This window comes from Glossina fuscipes, unplaced genomic scaffold, assembly GCF_014805625.2.
Source record: "Glossina fuscipes isolate IAEA_lab_2018 unplaced genomic scaffold, Yale_Gfus_2 121, whole genome shotgun sequence".
In the NCBI taxonomy this organism is placed as follows: Eukaryota; Metazoa; Arthropoda; class Insecta; order Diptera; family Glossinidae; genus Glossina; species Glossina fuscipes.
Window position 1 is genome coordinate 4,296,679 of NW_023998464.1, and position 19,495 is coordinate 4,316,173.

The 19,495-nt window shown below is 34.1% G+C and overlaps 3 protein-coding genes across 4 annotated transcripts; 1 reads left to right on the forward strand and 2 right to left on the reverse strand.

Annotated features, from left to right (window-relative positions):
* Positions 1-1,584: 1,584 nt before the first annotated feature.
* LOC119640505 (FERM domain-containing protein 5-like) lies at positions 1,585-5,905 on the reverse strand. Its single transcript, XM_038038593.1, has 5 exons — positions 5,765-5,905; positions 5,007-5,086; positions 2,361-2,454; positions 2,240-2,282; positions 1,585-2,154 (listed from the first exon to the last, which is right to left on the reverse strand). Exons 1-5 carry the CDS (start codon positions 5,903-5,905, stop codon positions 1,970-1,972), a joined length of 543 nt encoding a protein of 180 aa, XP_037894521.1. The 3' UTR covers positions 1,585-1,969.
* On the reverse strand, positions 5,862-18,568 carry LOC119640426 (protein cup-like). 2 transcript variants are annotated; one of them, XM_038038462.1, is made up of 8 exons: positions 17,820-18,568; positions 16,679-17,542; positions 16,470-16,602; positions 16,034-16,392; positions 15,110-15,944; positions 14,556-15,050; positions 14,184-14,480; positions 5,862-5,962 (listed from the first exon to the last, which is right to left on the reverse strand). In XM_038038462.1, the coding sequence occupies exons 1-8, from the start codon at positions 18,276-18,278 to the stop codon at positions 5,949-5,951; spliced, it is 3,456 nt and encodes a 1,151-aa protein (XP_037894390.1). In that variant the 5' UTR covers positions 18,279-18,568; the 3' UTR covers positions 5,862-5,948. The 2 variants fall into 2 exon arrangements, with proteins under 2 accessions (XP_037894390.1, XP_037894391.1); XM_038038463.1 differs by having other exon boundaries at positions 14,184-14,477; positions 17,820-18,567.
* On the forward strand, positions 8,385-10,522 carry LOC119640427 (serine protease inhibitor 27A-like). The gene has a single exon (XM_038038464.1). It carries the CDS (start codon positions 8,606-8,608, stop codon positions 9,938-9,940), a length of 1,335 nt encoding a protein of 444 aa, XP_037894392.1. The 5' UTR covers positions 8,385-8,605; the 3' UTR covers positions 9,941-10,522.
* Positions 18,569-19,495: the final 927 nt, after the last annotated feature.

Below are 19,495 nucleotides of genomic sequence, written 5' to 3' on the forward strand. Positions count from 1 at the left end.
TATAAAAACTAATTTGATTTAGAGCTTAGAACACACTTTTCTTAAAATCAATAAAATGGGGTACAATTACGTTCACCTTCGAAGGCCTGTACATTCTTACAAAATGACTTTCGCAATATCCAAAATTCGGAGCTGTTAAATTCGCATTCGCATAGAAATATTTAGTATTTAGTCGCCCAAGTACTTAAGAAGTCTCGGATGAGATCGCTTTACGCCCTGTAGCGTGAAGAATTGTTTGGAAATAGTGTACGATACAAATGACAACCAAAACTGAATATTGAACAACCTGGTATCTAAAGAGCTTGCTGCAGGTAATGGACTATTATGGTGTAGCAAAGCTCTTAACAAACTTTGAATTCTCGTAAACAACAACCAATCAACTCGCAGTTCTATGTTTTCTTAAATTTGAGCTACGAAAGCTCTACGCTGATTATCGAAGACGGCTCGGCTCTCATTGCCGATTTTTCACGTAATCGTCAATAACTGAGCTTTGCCGAATCGCGTTTTTAAGACATTTTATGATACATTTAGCAAAAAGAAGATCATGTAATATACGCTAAGCATACTTCAAAATTGGATTTTATCAACGAATCAACGTCTTCCCTAACAAAGAGCAGTCGGGTAAAATAAATTAATTACTATAGAATTGATTTCAATATGGTGAGATTATTTCCAAAATCGCGTAACACTAAGAAAGGCAGTATTAACAATATGCCATGCAGTTATACTCCACCAATAATTTAATTATTCCTCGACTCATACACTTACTTTCAATTTTGTTTTAGTACGGTATTTCTGTGTTAACGTCTCTAAATTTCAACAAGCATTGCCGCCATTCCGCTCGAACTATTGTCAAAAGTGTGTGAATGTACAGCAATGGCATCGCGTTGTCTTTTCAAAGGTTTCGTGCAGCAAAAGTGTTGTCGAACTAAAACTACGTTTTAGAAAACTATCAAAATACTATATAAGCAATACAGATTTGAAGCATGCATGGAAGTATTTATAGGGTAAAGACAAGTATATCCGTATTGTATCAGCGAAGAAAAATGGAAGTGTACATCAGTCGACGGCGAAATTAATAATTCAATTCCAGAAGAGAAAAAAACTCAGTTAAGTGGGCAGGCATTCTTTGTTGTTGTACATTGCAAATCTCAGGTTATCTTCCAATTATAGGCGTTCAATAATCAAAACCATCTGAAGTCAAAATGCTTATATGCCCACTAAATATTTCGATTTACAGATAAGAATAAAATCGATGACCTAACAATACTTCTCAGCACCGATTAGTGTACTGCCTGTTTGATCAACGCGATTACAAGATGGTCCCTTCGTACAATAACTTCTGTAGAGATCTGCTGGGGCGTGGACGAGGTAAACTCGCTCACCCACCTATATTGTCTCTGGCTTTTTCTTTGTGGCAAAATGACAAAGTCCGCTGGGTGGAGAATTGCTCGAAGACCTTGAGGATTTCCGGTACACGTGGTTCTCATCTATGCTTTCACAACCTAGTTATTTTAGATGTTCCCGTACCAAACAGTGGCTTAACTGGCCCATGTCTGAACTAAGTGAATCTAAGGCGCTCTATTACTGGAAAACTTGAGATTTCCACTTTTACAAGCTTGTACTCGTATTTTGAAAAACACCACAAACGAACGAGACACGATAAACCAATTAATTAATGAACGGTGAAAAGATTACTCTCGTGCGGAGAACTAGAAATATCAAATTTTGCTCTGCATAGTTAATTGAAACGATTCCCACATTTAGCGTAAAGGACAGAAAGACTCTGACAAAACTTATACGACCATATTCATTAAAGATTTAACATAAGAGAAATTTAAGTTTTCTACCCTGTTCGCTCAAAGTATGGTCAATAGATTCTTTCTTATCAAACTATTTAAGAATTTTCGTCTCTTTTAAAACATTCCTTGCGAAGAGAACAATTTTGGTGCAAAAGAAAATTGCGCGTCTATGTTTTTAATAAAAAACCCAAAGCTGCCAAAGCGGCAGCTACACCAATTGAACAATATAAACGTCCATGACATAAATCGGTCTTTAACTGCTGATAAAGCATTAAACGTCCGCTTCCCGTTAGTCTGAATGGATCCGCGGGATAAAACTTCACTCTAAAAGAGAACAGAGATGGATCTACGTCTATAAAAGAAGAAAGTAGAAAATTTCCTTTAAATATTATAAATGGAAAATTTGATAAACAAACTGCACCTAATACGCATATTACCTTTGTATTGTTTTATTATGGATTTGCCCAAATCTAACCAATGCTGCAAAATGAAATAAACCCAAAAAATGTAATTCATTAGTCGAACTTATTACTTGCATTAGAACTGAAATGAATTTACCCTCTGCTTTGAAGCGTCAACATAACATAAGCCGAAATAATCCTTTTCGTTAATTTCCAAGTGTTCGCATAGGTATTCCACCAAATAGCTGCCTCTATGAAAAGATTAAAAATGAAAATTTATTCATAAGGATAATCCATCTGTATGCCCGATAAATACACAATATTCACAATACTTATGTACAAATTTTTAATCGTTTGATTGCGTATCTCCTCTTTTCAGTGAATTCTTGTAAGTGAAGGTTGTGAGCTTCTTTTATTCAATAAAATTATTCTTTTAATTTTTAAAACTTTAATTAACTTAATTAAACTCCGTAGCAGTCAATCAGTATTGCGGAATTTTATTTGGTCGTTAAATGCGTGCCACACGCACACATTACTATATTTTATTACTGTTCACTTTGCATCGCTCCTAACTGTTTCAAATTATTCAAAAGTTTTCATGTTAAATTTAAGCCGATTCTGCTTAGTAGATCAGATAAACAGCAATCTATATATAATTCCGATGCTATTGCCATTGCCAGTAACAAAAATGTATAAATTCTATAGAACATATTTAATTCTCCGGTCAAAAATGTTCCCAAATATTAAATATATATATGTATATTTTGCGTAATGTGTAGAAAAAAATTGTTCAATGAAGCGGAAAATTCTGCTTCATGGATGTCATTCTAAAAGTTTAAGAGTCGGTAGGTTAGGCTACAAAGCAAACATAAATCTATTCGAGACAATTTCTTACATTTGGTTTTTATAAGGATGATAGCAACAGTACTATAATTACCTAAAGAATTGTAATTTCAAATTCATTCATTCATGTAATCATAAATACATTAACTGATAATTAACAATAAGGAAGAAAGCAAAAGAACTTGTTAGAAATCCGATGCTATTTGCACTTGTTTTTTAACAAACATAACCTATAAAAATATAAACATAAACGTGTATATTTACGAAACATGTGTCTTAAAGTAAGATGAAAGGATAATCACAACCAGATTTAAAGGTGGAGTGCAATTATATATATTTACTTGTTTCTCATAGAAAATATAGCGTTCGTTAATAGCGCAAGCATTTAAAAAGTTCAAATGCGTAACGCAATTTTAACTATATATTCATTTCATACTAAATAAATGTATATAAAAATAAAATATATATAAAAAAATGATTAAATGATTGCTTTGAATTTTACATAAAGTATTAGTTTATATAAACCACCCAGATTCCACGAGTTAAACCGCCAAAACTCCACAAATACGCTAAATAAACCACCCAAATTCCACAAATACGGTAAATAAACCGGCCAGATTCCACAAGTACGGTATACAAACAGCCCGAGTTCCACAATAGCGTTACCAAAGCACTTTAATTATTATGGTTAAGACAATCTCTCTTTTAGAGTTGCATTTGGAATAAAACTGCGGCAAAAGAAAACTATAAACGGCTGTTAGCAAATGAATTATTAATTCAAGTATTTAACGTTTTAGATCCAAGGCTGTGAAAAGAGTGGTTTATATATTTTATAAATTTGACTGGCACTCAGTCATACATTCTCATTGTGCGCACTATTGTTTACTAAAATACACTTCTATACACAAGCCTTGACGGGCTTGTAAATTGTGTACTGTGCTGTCAACAATTTCATCACGAGATACTGAATTATTCTTGAATTACTCTCAGATGTTACTAAATTTATAGTCGTTTTTTCAATGTGACAGCTGCTAACAAATACAGACTGACTCTTTGAATTATACTCAATTGTAAACAAATACAAACTGACTTTTACAATTATTCTCAATTGCAAACAAATACAGACGCTTACTCTCAGATGTTACCGAATTCAGACGCTTACTCTCAGATGTTACTGTTCATACACCACACTCATCAAACACCTGATTTATTATATGATAACTGTAGTGACGCAATAATTTTAAAAATACTTAGTATTTTAAGGAAGTGTGTGTGTGATGTGTGTATGTGATTTTCTTTCCTACTAGACTAGTTACCTTTTTTCTTTTTTTCCTTTACCTTTAATTTTCATTTCCTTCGGATTGTGTAAGACTATTTCGTATTGTGGTACTTTATTTTTGCACTCATGGCGGATTTTGTAGTCTATTATAATAGGCCTAAACGGTCTCGAAGTTACATGAGCGCCAATAAATAAGTAAATAAAAGAAAAGTGAAAAATATCCCACAACCAACCAACTGTCATATTCAAGCAGCTGTTATTTAATATCTTTGAATTAATTCTTGTAACGACTTCCGTTAGAGAATTAAAGAGTGAGCAAAGTGCTCGAAAATTGTACACAATCCATTTTCTTTACGCGAATTTTCCTTATACGAAATTTGATTTTACACGAGTTAAAAAGAAAAAGTAGTTCCCTTTTTACATGTATTGTTTTGTTTAAACACGATTTTGAACATCTTATGAATTTTCCCGGGTGTTTTTTTTTATGCGATGTTTCCGAGCGGGATTCTCCGAATTATGCATAGAGTAAAAACACAATGTATTTTTTACACAATTTAGTTGCGTTTTTCAAGATTATACTTTATTTTTTATAACATATTTGATGAATGGAAATGTGTAAGCTCCTGCTAATAAATTCTTAAATGGACTCTAATAAGAATTTTGTAATATTGTTTATTGTACTTTTTAGTTGATTTTTCTTTGGTCTGGAACCAATCCGGTTTTTTCCATTTAGCCAACACACGAATATTTTGAGCACGTATCTATCGTGCAAAAGGAGAATTGCGTACTATACTTCAAATGCTAAGATTTCAACAGAACATAAGTGGATAAATAATTACATCTCGTCGATCGGTTAAAATTCCTAAACCTCTTCAACATTCTACAGTACAAACACAATAAAATAACAAATGAAGATTTAATTATTTTATTTCTATTAATTTCAAACACAAAAAATTCATTAATACATTTCTTATTCCTTATAAAATTAATTATTTTTCAATTTTGAAATGCGCAACCTCTAAACATATTATTATTGGTTCCGTTTCAGATCTCCTAGAAGTGATGATAGAGATTTGGTAAAAAAATAATTTTAATTCATGGTTTTTAAACATTCATAGTGATATTTTAAAAAAATGTAAAAACTCTCAATTCATTTTATTTGTAATTATTCCAATTCCTTTTCTTTATTTATATTTTATGTGATTCTTGCACGTACAAAGAGATTAGAGTTCATGAAAATTGCAAGGAAACGGAATAGCAGAAAAATTTCATATAATAACAATAAACGTTAATTTAATGGTTTTTTGTTTTGATTGCGTTCATTAAGATTCTTAATTTAGGACAGATTTAATTTATATGTTTGTAGTGCAAATTTAAAGAGTATTTAACCGCTACTGATTTGCATTTGAGATTTAATCCAGGTTAATATCTTCATTTACATTTTTTATACTACGTTTCAAATCTTGTTGGAATAAATAATCTGCCGCGGTTTCAGCCTCCTGGCGGCGCCGTCTGCTCATTTCTGGTTTCAATAACACGCGATAACTAACAGTAAAAACTAATGTCGCTATAATGCCCATGCCCAGTACTCCAGGTGGTGTTGTGGCTGCTCGCTTTAGAAATTTAATTATGTTCATCTGTAAATAAACCAAATGAACAGCAAAAACGTAAGTAAGAATTGATTTTTAATTCATCATTTAAAATAATTTTCTTCTATGCACGCACTTCGACTGTTTCATTTATCAGTAGATTCCGAGGTATTGTTAGCAGTCTTGTCTGTATTTAATACATTTTCCTTCTTCCACTTAATAATGAGTGGCTTCCAAATATAGACACCACCTAAGAATCCCAAAGCGGTAACTATCATTAATTGAGTCACTGTGACCCCGCGAGGGCGACGTATTCTCATAACAATCCGCAAACTTCTTTCGTTTTAACTATTAGGTAATAACTAAACAGCTGAGACACTGTTCACTGTTAAGGGCTGCCAAGCTATTAATATTTTGTAAGATAATATACAAGTAAACGTAGAGGTAACTTTTTTTCATTGAATATTTCCGAATTAGGCCGACTTTTTAATAATGGAATCGCCTGCTTGCTTCGTCTATCATTTTCGAATAAATGCATTGTAAGACCAAGAAGTACGTGTTGCTTCAAAAATGCAAAAAAAATTGTCGCATGACATTAAAATGCAAACTATTCCTGCATAATCACAGGGCATTGCCATAGAAGTTAACGTAATTAGAGTGTAACTTGTCGAACATCATATAACCCGACGACTTGTTCTGTGTGACACAAATACGCGTTGCGCGAGTCTTAGCCCTGCCTTAATATTATACAGATCAATTCAGAATTACTTTCTAAATCGATTTACACTCGTCTGCTCGACTGTCCTTCCATCTGTCTTATTTTCTTCTGTTCAACCTACAGACCACAATCCTCGAAATATTTTGATGAAATTTGATACACTGACGCCCCAAGACGAACACTATTAAAAAGGGTTCGGATTGGATCTTATTTCGCCTTCTTTTCTAACGTCGCTGTATGAATAGCTGTACTGTTTTTATTTGTTTGCATTGCTTCTAAAATTTAAGTTTTCACATTAGAAACCGGAGAGTTCAATTATTACCATTTCACCAAGAACTTTTGAAGTAACAAATGGAAATTTCGGCTTTTGTTTAGAGCGAATGTGTTCTCACTACGACTTAGGAAGTCAGTCGACTTCACTTTTGGATATCCGAAATAAGAAATTTGTCCCTTCTACTTTTAATCAAATTTTCCCATGTTAAGTAACTAAGGGGGCTGATACAATGAGGCATTATTCCTATTTCCGGGCTGAGAGTTCCACTTCACGGGCTTTATGGGAATTGACAAATCATATGGTTTTGCACGTATGCATACAAATAAAGAAAAAAACGTACAAGAAGTAATAAGGCAATTTATTTTAAAATTTAAAGTTGTTTATCTAATTTATGCTTGCCCTACACCAACGTACTTTTTGTTTATATTGTGTGCTTTGCTATTTATACTTTTATGCTATATTTTAATTTATACTATAGATTTTGTTGTTATACTAAACATTATTTTGTAGGATGTAAGAAACAAGCAACAAAATCCCATTTATTTTAAAATTGCAATATATTCACCAAAATGTTTTTAGAGAGTGATAAATGGTAGTTTCCAAATTATGGATCAATTAATACACAAACATATATCTATTATACACATCTGCATATATCTAATCAATCTTCTTTATCATTAATACAACAAACAATTTATTTATTTATTGTTAACTTTTATGATAACTTTCTTGTTACAATTTTTTATAAATTTACAAAACTGCTTCTCTATATGTACAATCTACGGTGCAAATTTTGTACAGTATTACGCTGCTAGCATTATAAACGCACCCATAAATTTGATACACTAGCTTTGAATGATTACCTGCCTATAGCTAAGAGTGACGAACCACGCTACCATGCTCCCAAAGCTATATGAAAAGAATTCAGCTCTGTCCTCATATAGTTTTATCAGTTACTTTTAATTTCATATACATAAAACAAAAAACTATATTTTCACTATATGGTGAAAAAAAAGAGGAGAAAAATATTCGCGACCCCCTTGACAGCTGCATACAAGAAGGTACTAAAGATTTGTCTGCAAGCTAAATGAATGAATATAGCTTTCAATAGTTTTTGCTATTAATTAATTATTATGGGAGTCCATTTGAACCAAACCAAGACAATATGTACATATATAGAGATTTAAGGTTTAAAATTATATGATTTTTTCAAAAAACAACGAAATACCTAACGGGAGAGACAGACTCAGGCCAAACACAAATACAAACTTTCTGATTTTACTCCTCTTGCGGTGCTTTCTAATGTTACTTTTTTTAACAGTACTTTGAGATCAATTTTAAGCATGAGAGCAACATCAGTTTACATGACACAAGCTAACATTTTCTGTTACATCGAGCTTCACTTCGAACTTCTTATGTCAAGTCAATGAATTCGTTTCATTCTCTTTCTTTCTCTGCTTCTCAAAGTCTTAACAGCAGCTTAAAGCGGATAATAATTACGAAGGAATAAGAACTGGTTCTTTATTTGTTAAGTTCAGTACATCATCATCGCTTAGAATCTTAGTATTAAGAGCGACGCAAAAACAACGATTGTATTGTGAAAAATTGTGAATTTTTAATAAAACGAAATATATACAATCATCGCTAATTTGACCGCATATAAAAGATAAAACCAAAGTTTAAATAAAAAGTGAAAATAATGATAAGAAAAAGCTATAAACCTTTCATATGTGGCACTGCTTTGGTTTTCTTTACGGCACTAAATTTGATTGGGGCCACAGTAAGACCAGAAGCAAAATCTTTAGATGAAAAAAATTTGCTTAAACGAATGGAAATTTTCGACTCAATTAATACGCAATTTTTCAGCCCCGGAATCTCTACATATGATGACTATGATGATTACGTGCCCTTTAGCAGTGATGCTCATGATCGTTTTTCTTGGGGGCTGCTTAAACTTGTGTTAAAAGAAGAAAAAACAAACGTGATTATATCACCCTTTTCGATTAAACTGTTGTTAGCTGTATTAGCCGAGGCCACTAGTAACAATACGCAGACTCAACGAGAACTATTAAATACGTTAGAAGATATTAAATCAACTGACAATCTGCGTGGTTTCTATAGAAAACTGTTGGCTTCCCTAAAAAAAGAGAATCCCTATTATAGCCTCAATCTGGAGACTAGAATATTTGCGAGCGAATTTATTGAACCTGAGCAACGCTACGCAGCAATGTTGTTTAGTTATTATGATACAGGTATAGAACGTTTAAATTTCACCGATGAACAGGGATCAGCCGATTTTATTAATAATTGGTGCGCTAACGCAACTAATGGGCATCTCAAGAGCTTAGTTAGTAAAGACAATATTAAAGACAGCGTATTACTGCTAACAAATGCAATTTATTTCCACGGCACATGGCGGCGCCAATTTAACGAAACCTACGAAGGACTTTTTTTCAGAGCTCCAAATGCAGAAACGCGAGTGCAATATATGACAATCACGGATTATTTTTATTACTACGATCATATGGACGCCAAAATTTTACGCCTACCATATCGGGGTAAAAAATTTTCAATGTTCATTCTTTTGCCTAAAATTAATGGTGGTATTGAGGAATTTCTTGACACCCTCAAGAATGATCAAGTGAAGTCGTTGCAATTCATGATGGAGGAAACTAAGTTGAAAGTGACTTTACCAAAATTTCATTTTGAATTCGATAAAAACTTGAAAGAAACGTTAATTGATCTGGGAATACGTGATATTTTTACAGACCACGCCTCGTTGGCAGGCCTAGCTAGAGGTGCCGGTGTTGCCGGTAGACTAAAAGTTACCAACGTATTGCAAAAAGCCGGCATTGATTTCAACGAAAAGGGTACCGAAGCTTATGCCTCCACAGTTTTCGAGATTGGTAATAAATTTGGCGGTAATCCCCTTCTTGAAGAATTTAATGCCAATCGTCCGTTTATATTCTTTATCGAGGAAGAGCAGACCGGAAGTATTATGTTCGCCGGGAAAGTGTTAAAACCGGTTTTTTAAAACAATACCGGTTAAAAGTTATAAAATTATCTCTAATTAAAAATCGAAGTAATAAATAAAAGGAATTTTAAGAAATATGTAAACGACGTTAACATTGCATTGAACATTGTTTGCGTCGTCGCTTTATTTCCTTAGCACTTATGTGGAGTTTAACAACTCCATTCTACAACTATTCAACAACTTATATATGCCTCATTGTAAATAAACCCGTCAATTTTAACCTCCCGAACAGGCATAAAATGCTGTAGGAAGTTTCAAAATGCTGAAAAAGTGAGAGCGATACAAAATAAAAGCAAAATTTTTTTCGCAACAACAGACATATTCGAAAGCCGTCTAATGCTTTGTTTCAAAAAGGTCCTTGATCCGTTCACTCGCATATACTCCCAGTAAACAAAGACGTATTGCTTCGTTAATGTACGCAAATATGAAAAAATTTCCAAAAGTTTTGGAAATTTGCTGAATGCGGCAATGGTAATTATTATTATGAGTTTGATAGAAAGTTATAGTAAGCAAGTCTGATTGAATACATGGCAATAACCAAAGGTGCAAATAACTAATGTCGTATGTAATAATTCGAGTTAATTTTATGCTTGATCAAGACGCTCGCAAATGTAGAGTAAAACCAGATCCACTTACATGGCCATTGCATGTGCTCTTATTGGGTAATAAACGCTGACATTTTTCTTCAGAATAACATAAGCAAAAAAAAAATTCTTGTTAGTAACCGCGAGTACAATAACACGTCCTTATAAAACATGATCATATATGACGATTTTCTCTTTGGAAAGTCTTTGAAAAAATTCGTGCAAGAAATACAACCTAATTATACTATATGCGTATAAAAGTAACAAGTGTGTTTGCGACACATGTTCATCCAGTATAGAAATGTATTTGTTAAATAAATAATATGGGCGGTTTACTCACAATTGTTCTTCATTAAGGTACATCAGATGTTTGGAAAGGATTAAAAAAATGTTGAACGAATCTGGCTTGTCCTTCCAGTGTTCCTAAATTTTAAACACCTCAAAGAAGTGTATACTTTTATGAACAGATTTTGGAATTATTCTCACCACGTCGACTAAATGCGGCTCCGCTCACAGAAAAGGTGCAGAAAATTTACTAAATTCAACTGAATGACTGCAATGGCACGGACTAGCAAATTTAGTAGGCATCTTAAAAAGTATTATATATTGCTCTTTGAAAGTTGTGCGTAAAATGGGCACCGTACTTGCTTGCAATGGAAGAAATACATTGTCTTCGATTTACAACTATGGACGCTAGAATTCTATTTTCAGAATCTTTGGTATTTTCTTGATCTAGTCGAGCATTGCTTTAGGAACAGTCCTCGAATAAAAAGACCGCATTGATCTAAAACTTGGTACTAATAGGTTCTAATGCCAGCTGAAAAGTTAGTGCAAAAGTTCTGATATTATTCGTGGTGATTACACAAGGTGTTTCGTTCTAAAGCAAATATAACAATAAGTAATAAGAAAATTATATTCGGTCGTGGCCGAACCTTTTATACCCATTGCCGTTACCCTAAGAAAGACTAAAAACACAAGGAAAATCTTAATATTCTTACTCTATAATATTAGGTGAGCGGAGCCGACTTTTACCGGTTTTTAGAATAAAAGAAGACAAAGAACGGTGGTAAACAAAAGCCATCTCAGTTTTTGTTGCATAGGCATGTGGGTATTGTGCTTTTGCCAATTCAGATCATTTTGAAATTCTTTGGCAAATTCACTTATGGCAGAATATTAGCAGAATATTGAGAATATGGAAGAATATTAGATACAGGTGGACAAATGAGCAGACGAACAAAGTGACCTTAAGTGCATTCCAAATTTGAAACTGGCCAAGAATTTATATACTTTACGAAAAAAATGAAATTGTAGCACATTCTAAAATTGGCTAGGCGTGGCCGACTTTGTCCATTTTTATAATATTGCGTCTCCCATAGGATATTCTTTCAAATATATACAGGTTTATCTGCTGCAGTTTGCGAGTATGAGAATGAGCAAAAAAAACTATCCTTTATTCCTTTCGGAAAACACCTGAATTCTCAGTTTGCATGACAGTATACGCGCGTCCTTCAACCGGTTTAACCCGTTTTCAGTATCTATGTGCAAGGACTTCCAATGTTTCAGCCAAATTTGAAGCAGATAGCTTCATTTTTGCAGCCAGGCGAATGTTTAGAACAGACATTACGCAGACGGTGGTGGTTAAGTCGATTCAAAAATTGGTCCTGGTCAGAAAAATACACATTCTTTGTGGGGTCCCTGAATCTTCTTTCTGAAACTTCCTGGTAAATTGACAAAATGAATAATACTCCTCATCTTCTACTGTACAAGTCCAAACAATATAATTTTGAAGTGATGATAGGAAGTGGTTTCGTTCGACAGTTCGAAAATATAAATTGTTTACTTTTTTTTTTTTATACAAAAGATATGAGTCAAAAACTAATCGAAATCATTTTATTTTGCGAGTAAAACGCGATGTGTATGGAAGATTAACACGATCCCACTGTTCATAATCAGTGTATGCATACGTGCGCATATGTGTATATAAAAACACAATATTTACCACTTAATTTGTACAGAATCTTGGAAATTCCAAAATGCTAATTACTTTGACTTTCATATTAAATTCTTATGTTAATAACATTTGAAATTTCCAAGATTACATACGAATTTAGCGGTTAATATAACTACTGCATTTTTACGTACATATACATCTCTTAAGAAAGAAAAGATGATAACTGTTTTCTTAGCTGCACCTTACTCGTGAACACTAAATTATAAAATGTAACAAGTAGGAAAATTATATTCGGTCGTCACCGAATCTTTTATACCCAGCATAGTTATCCAAAAAAAGAAAAAGAAGTAGAAAAATTATATTCGGTCGTCACCGAATCTTTTATACCCAGCATAGTTATCCAAAAAAAGAAAAGGAGAGAGCGCTGTTGATTCTTTCTATTTTCAAAATAAAAAATTTTGTCGTATAGGGGTGTGGGCGTTGAGTTCTTCGTTTTCACTAACGGGAGAATTTTTACCACAGACACTGCACACTTGGGTTGATGGACAGACAAACAAACTGAATTACTTAAGTACATTCCAAATTTACAACCGGTTGCGAATTTATATACCTTATAGGGTTTCTGCGCGTCATAAAGACATTGAAAAACAAATGAAGTTTTGATTCACTATAATGCTGGGTAGGCATGGCCAATTCTTTTCCATTTTCATTGTGTAGATAGTACAGCATGGCCCATAGAACATATTTCAAATTTTTGTACATTTATCGGCAGTAGTCGAGCAAGAAACGAATTCTTTATGCTCTTTGAAAAACAAATGTCTCGTAGATTTACGTACTACTGTAGGCATGTCCTTCGACAGACTTGGCACATTTCAAATACCGACCTGCATGCAAGAATTTGCAATATTAGTGCCAAATGTGAAGTTGATAGCTTCATTTTTGCGACTAGGACGATGTTTACAATAGGCATTATACAGACGGCCAGACGGACGAGTGTAAATCGATCCAGTATTTGATGCTGATCGAGAATATATATACTTAGAAGCGGCTCTGGAGCTTCTTCTGGACGTTAAAACGTTTTAATCAAATGAATGCACCCCTGATTCTTCAGTGATGAGTATAAAAACAGTAAGCTCTTTGAAAATGGCATTCTCTTGAAAATTGACTTTTTGTCAATATGAATTTATTTTATACTAATAAGGATTTAAACTTAAGCTACATGAGTAACTGCATTGAGATATATTCAAGGATATGCTTTCCAAATTTCGCGTGTAGCGACAACATTGTATGAAATGTGGAAACGCCTCTAATAGATTATCGCGATTCCTTGGTGCAGACTTCTTTAAATACATTTCAAAGCTTTTCCAATCTCTTAGTATTTGCTATTGTAATAATTAGATTATGAAAATAATTTTTCGATTGGTTGACAGATAATCTATCCCCTCGCAAATTTGTAGCTAAAAGAACGGATGTTTAAAGTTCGATTAAATTAAATCATTATTTCAAGCACAACGGTAATTCTATAGCGCTCATCCTTATATTCTTTTAATAAGTGTAAAGATACATTCGAATTTTTACTGCGCTATTTATCAAGCGAACGTAGAGTAAATCGAACTAGATTTTGAAATCGCCTTCATTATACTCATTTGAATAACGTATTATTTGTGTACGAATTGATTACATGTAATGAAAGAATGTTCATACTTACTTCCGCCGGCGGATAAAATTGCAGCCGGTTGCGGCGATGGTACATGCATTTTATTGCTTTTATTATGATTATTTGATGTAACTCTCGCCCGGTAGTGGTATTGTTGATTCGTGTGCTGTTGTTGTTGAGACTCAGAATTAGGAGCAAGTCTAATGTGATTACCAATAGCAGCTGTGTTAGGCCCAGGGAAACGTCTGCGCTGATATTGTCCACTATTGGTAGGAATACTGCGTATATTCACAAAACTACTCCCTGCGCTAGCACAGTTTTGTTGGCATTGGTGGTGGGGATTATCTACTAAACCATTAAAATTGTAAAGCATATTTTCCAAAGTTTCTATGCGATGTCCGCCAATTAAATTATAAAATGTACCTTGAACATTTATTTGACGCAGCGCACCAACATTTCCTACAGTAGCATTACGCATAGTTTGCTGAATATGTTGTTGTTGATGTTGCTGTTGTTGTTGTTGGACGGCTGCAGCATTCAATAGCTTTTTCAGACCTAAATTATTCTGCTCTTCAATTCGTCGTTTCATTAAAGCATTTTGCATAATCATGTTGGCATGACTCTGCAGTTCTTCATGCGTCATAGGTTGCATAGCGGGGAAGCGCTTACTACCAACCTGGGTATGCTGTTGTTGCTGAGCAGCTAAGGTTTGCTGCACGATAGCCAAATTTTGAAGATTTTGTAATTGATTTATTAATATATTATTGGAAATCATATCGATTTGGGTTTGGGAAGTCTGCTGAATTTGTTGCTGTTGACCAGATGTATACGTAAGTACCGCATTAATGGCTTCACGATCGCGTTGACTCAAACGGGGATTGGCTAGTTGTACTAATAAGCCATGTTTAGAAATTTCACCTAAATTAAAAACATTTCTTTGCTTATTCATCAACGCATTCCTTACACTCCTAGCTTACCTTTTGATAAACCGATCAGCAGCATTTGAGCTTCTGGACGACTCAAAATTCCTTTTAGTTGCAATGTAGCGAAGAGGGCAGCTTGCTGCTGGTGCTGTAAAAAAAAGTTGTGTTTACTGTATGTGTGATGAATCGTCGTTGATGACTGCATAATGCTTGGTTTTTGTTGATAAGATTGTCTAAACAGCAAATTTGCGAGATTTTCGCCATTGCAAATAGGAGTTTGCTTGTATATACCCTGAGTGTCGTCTTTATTACATACTAAGTGATTAACAAATTTCCGAATATTTTCCGTATCTTGTTCCTTCACATCGTTATTAATACTGTTTCCCTTGTTAGGGCTAGTATGAGTTGTACAGTTTTGACGCCATTCAGCCTCCAACTCTTGCACCGAAGGGATTTGGGATAATTTAACATTGGATTTTGAGCCAGAGGCGAACAAACATGGCAGATCAGATTCGTTTTGTGTTTTCATTGTATTCTTGAAAAAGTCACTAATCGAGGCTGATGAATTGGCTTTTTCTACGCATTCAGAGGGATTACGTTTTATGTCGCAAAAAAATGGCAAAAATCGTGAACTATTATTGTAGTACGATGGATAACGCGATTCGGCGCTTTCTCCATTGTTTTGAAAACCGCCGATATGATTAAAGGAGCGTAATGGTTTATTATTTGCCGGGAATTGGTCATAGTGAAAAGCCAGCGTTTGTTTTTTTGGACTTGCATCCTTTTTTCCACTATCATTCTTGTCCTGAGCGCTTGCGTTAACTTCATTTTTTTTAAGGCTTTTGGAATGTGTACTATTTTGAACGTGCGATGACCATTTTGATTCAATCTATCGAAATGAAATGAAATAAATATTAAAAAGTTTGAATATACGGATATAATTTTTTGCAATTTAGGGAAATATAAGAAATTCTTTACCAAATTAACTTTTTGAATGCGATTTTCTTTAAACTCGTCGTTGTTGACATCATCACCTTCAGCAGAACCTTCTTGTTTATCATTATTCTTTTCCGACAATAAACTTTCTCGATCGTGGTCATCATCGAAACCGCACAGTTCAATTGTATCCAAACGTGACGTTGGTCCACAACTGAACCATTCGGGTTCTTCAGCCTGATCCTTAGATTGTTGCTCATGTCTTTGTTCTGCTTCTCGATCTTTCAAGCTAGATACAAATAAAAATCCGGACATAACTGGTTTCACATAGTTTTTGGTGACAATATCATGTCTATCCTTAAAAGACGATTTCTCTTCGCTCTCATTTCCATCCGTTGATACTGGAAAATATGGGAAAAAGATTACAGTTTTAGGATACACAACTGACTTTAAAAAGATCGATTAACAATAAATGTACCCAAATCGCTATTTCGTATCTCTGCTGAATTGTGGTTATTATAATGTTGAGATGCCATATAGATATCAGACCACTTATTAGGTTGTAGACGTCCGCTACCAATGCGACGTTGGTTGCTTATAATAGCAGGATCCTTAAACATGAAGCAGTATAAAAGACATTTATCTGCTTTAAATAAATATAGAGAAACTAAATTTTGCGATATCTACCTTAAACTCAAATGGCTGTGGAGGTTGACTTCTAATTATCGACTCATCCATAACCTTGCGTTTAAAGAACGCTGGCATCATGTCATTCCAACCCGATTTTCCATTGTTATTATTCATATCAACAATACTTGCGCAGCCGTTTCCACCGCTGTTTCTAAAGTCTGTCATGTAATCGGAACTTCTCCATATCTTAAGACGTTTCAGGCGTGCTTCCAATTCAATCACGCAACAATCGATAATTATAGGCGAATGATTACCCCGTTTAACTTTGGCAGTGGTTATGTATTTGCCTATAAGCAATAGACTACCGCGAGAGTATTGTAATAACGAAGCGTTCATCAAGGATTTGCATTTATCCAAATGCTTCCCATTATTATCTGTGGACGATGTGCTCGCCAACGTGACAGGCGATGGCAAACATGGAACTGATTTGTAAGTGGTCAGCGTATGTGTTTTGCCTTTCGAATTATATCGAGTTTCCTTGAAAGGTTGTTGCGTATTTTCTGCGAGGTTCTCCTTGACAGGGCTCACATGTTCAACAGATTTCTCCAAATCACAGCTAACCAAGGTATTATTTAAGAGTTGTCCACAAGGCGTTGACGAACGAGCCGATAGAGTTTGCAACGACAAGTCATCTTCTTCATTATGGTGCGGCCCTTTGGCTGGAAGGTATGTCATATGAGTAGGCGGTGGTAGAGGTATAGCTACAGATATAGCTGCCGGCTTTTCCATCATCTGCTTTTCGATCAATTTTTGTATTTTAAGTGCACGTACCGGAACTACGAAAATTTCCTCAAATTTCGATTTTTTCGGAAGCTCCATTAATGCCATTTCGTTGTTAGGCTTATTATCTAAGGATTTAACCTAAAATATCAATTGATTTCACTATGTCTTTAAATATTGTCAATTTCAAGATAGGAGCCCAAAGATTATATTGCAAAAATAGTTAATTTTTACGACTTTTTCACGGTTTTTTCGAAAAACATTTGGCAGGCAGCAAAAAAATAAAACCTGATATATAATTAGTATAAGAAAAAACTGTAGCTGAAGATAGTAATTACAAGAAAAACTTTGTAGACAAATCAAAGATTTACGATAGGTACGACGAGATATACTTGTGATCAAAGGAGTTGATACTAACCTGACTTTTCGATACGTTTTCCTCTTTCGTGGTTACTTTTATATCGTGTTGTAAGCTGTTAAGAGGCCTTCCAGAAACCACTGTTTCCAAATTAATCTCCAAATGCATAGTTGTTTGATGCAGTTCTGTTGATTCTTCGCAATCCACGGTAAATTGACTGACCACCTCTTGGGCGATATCGTTCGTCGCTACAAAGGATTGAGACTTTTTCTTTTCCTCAGGTGTTGGCGGCGGCGGAGGTGGCGGCGTCATCCTAGCATCTTTATCTTTAGTTAAATTCATACAAAGAGGCAATCTAGAACTATCTTCGAACGTCTCTGCTTTTTCAGGCTTATCTAATTTCTGTATATTATCGCCATCGTAACTGGCCATCGCGCCTACGCCATTTTCTTGACTTGACAAAATGCGAGCTGCTGTTTCTGTTTCGGTAGTCCCATTAGTTTTTACCACAAACGACATTTTAAACTTTTAGTGTAAACTTTTTTTTTTTGTTTTTATCAATTTTTTTTGAATTTACAATTCTCAAATTTTACACAGCAAATTTTTAAAAACGCTAAAACATAATAACTTAAGGATAATTTCACATGAATATGACTTTTTTTATCAAAAGGAATTTTTTCTCTTGTGTTTGGAAAATAACAATTTTTGTGTAGTCTTTTCGAGCAGATTAAAACTTACAAAATGGAGATCGCGAAAATAAAATTTTGCGCCGATATAGAAAAGTAAATTGCCGTTAAGTAACGCTTTTTGTTTTTGTTGCTTTTCATTAGTGATGTAAAACTACAAATACGTTATAGCGTTTTTTGTATTAAATTTTTACGTTCTTTCAAGTGCTTCGTATGCCATGACAAAGCACTTCATAAGAAAGCGTTTACATAAGAAACAATTCATAATAGAGATATGGAAATACATTGAAATGATGACGCATTTGCTTTGCATTGAAAAATTAGGTTTGTAGATTGGGTAGTTTATACTCTTTTTGCTAATTCTTGGTACCTTAGGGGCCAAACTTTAAATCGATATTTATTATAAAGTTACATGTTTAAAAAATGTGTAAAAAATTTATTCTGTCATTCAATGATTGCTTGATTTTGTTATCATATAAAAGCGAAATTTAAACTTTTTTAGGAACCCGTAAAAACTCCTTGACGTTTCTTTTTTCGTCTACTGCTTTGTGTATAAGGATCTAAAAAACAAAGTTGCTTACAACGAAGTTTATGTCTTAACTGGCACAATACATTTGCGCGTCTCTTGAACCAGGTGCTTAGTAGATTTACATTTGTTACATAGTTCACGTTCGACGACCGAAGGATTTTGCGCGCGCTCACTGTAATTTTATATATCATCTAAGTAGTTTGGCGTAATGTTAACAATACGCCCAAATACATGTATAGATTCATAAACGCATAATTAGGTATAGCGAATTCGATTGAAAAACAGATGAAATTGTTTACAAATCAATGGCTTTATTGTATATCGTATAACAAACGCAACAACATACTATTGTATTGTTACTGCTGATGAAGCTGCTGCTTCTGGTAATGCCATAAAAGGTATTTTCTTATTCGCAGTCACACAGACCATTCGAAAACTCTTCCGTTAGATCCGTTCCTTTTCACCGAATCTACTGCATGCTACCAATCCAAATCAATTGCTCCATTAAACAAAAAAATACC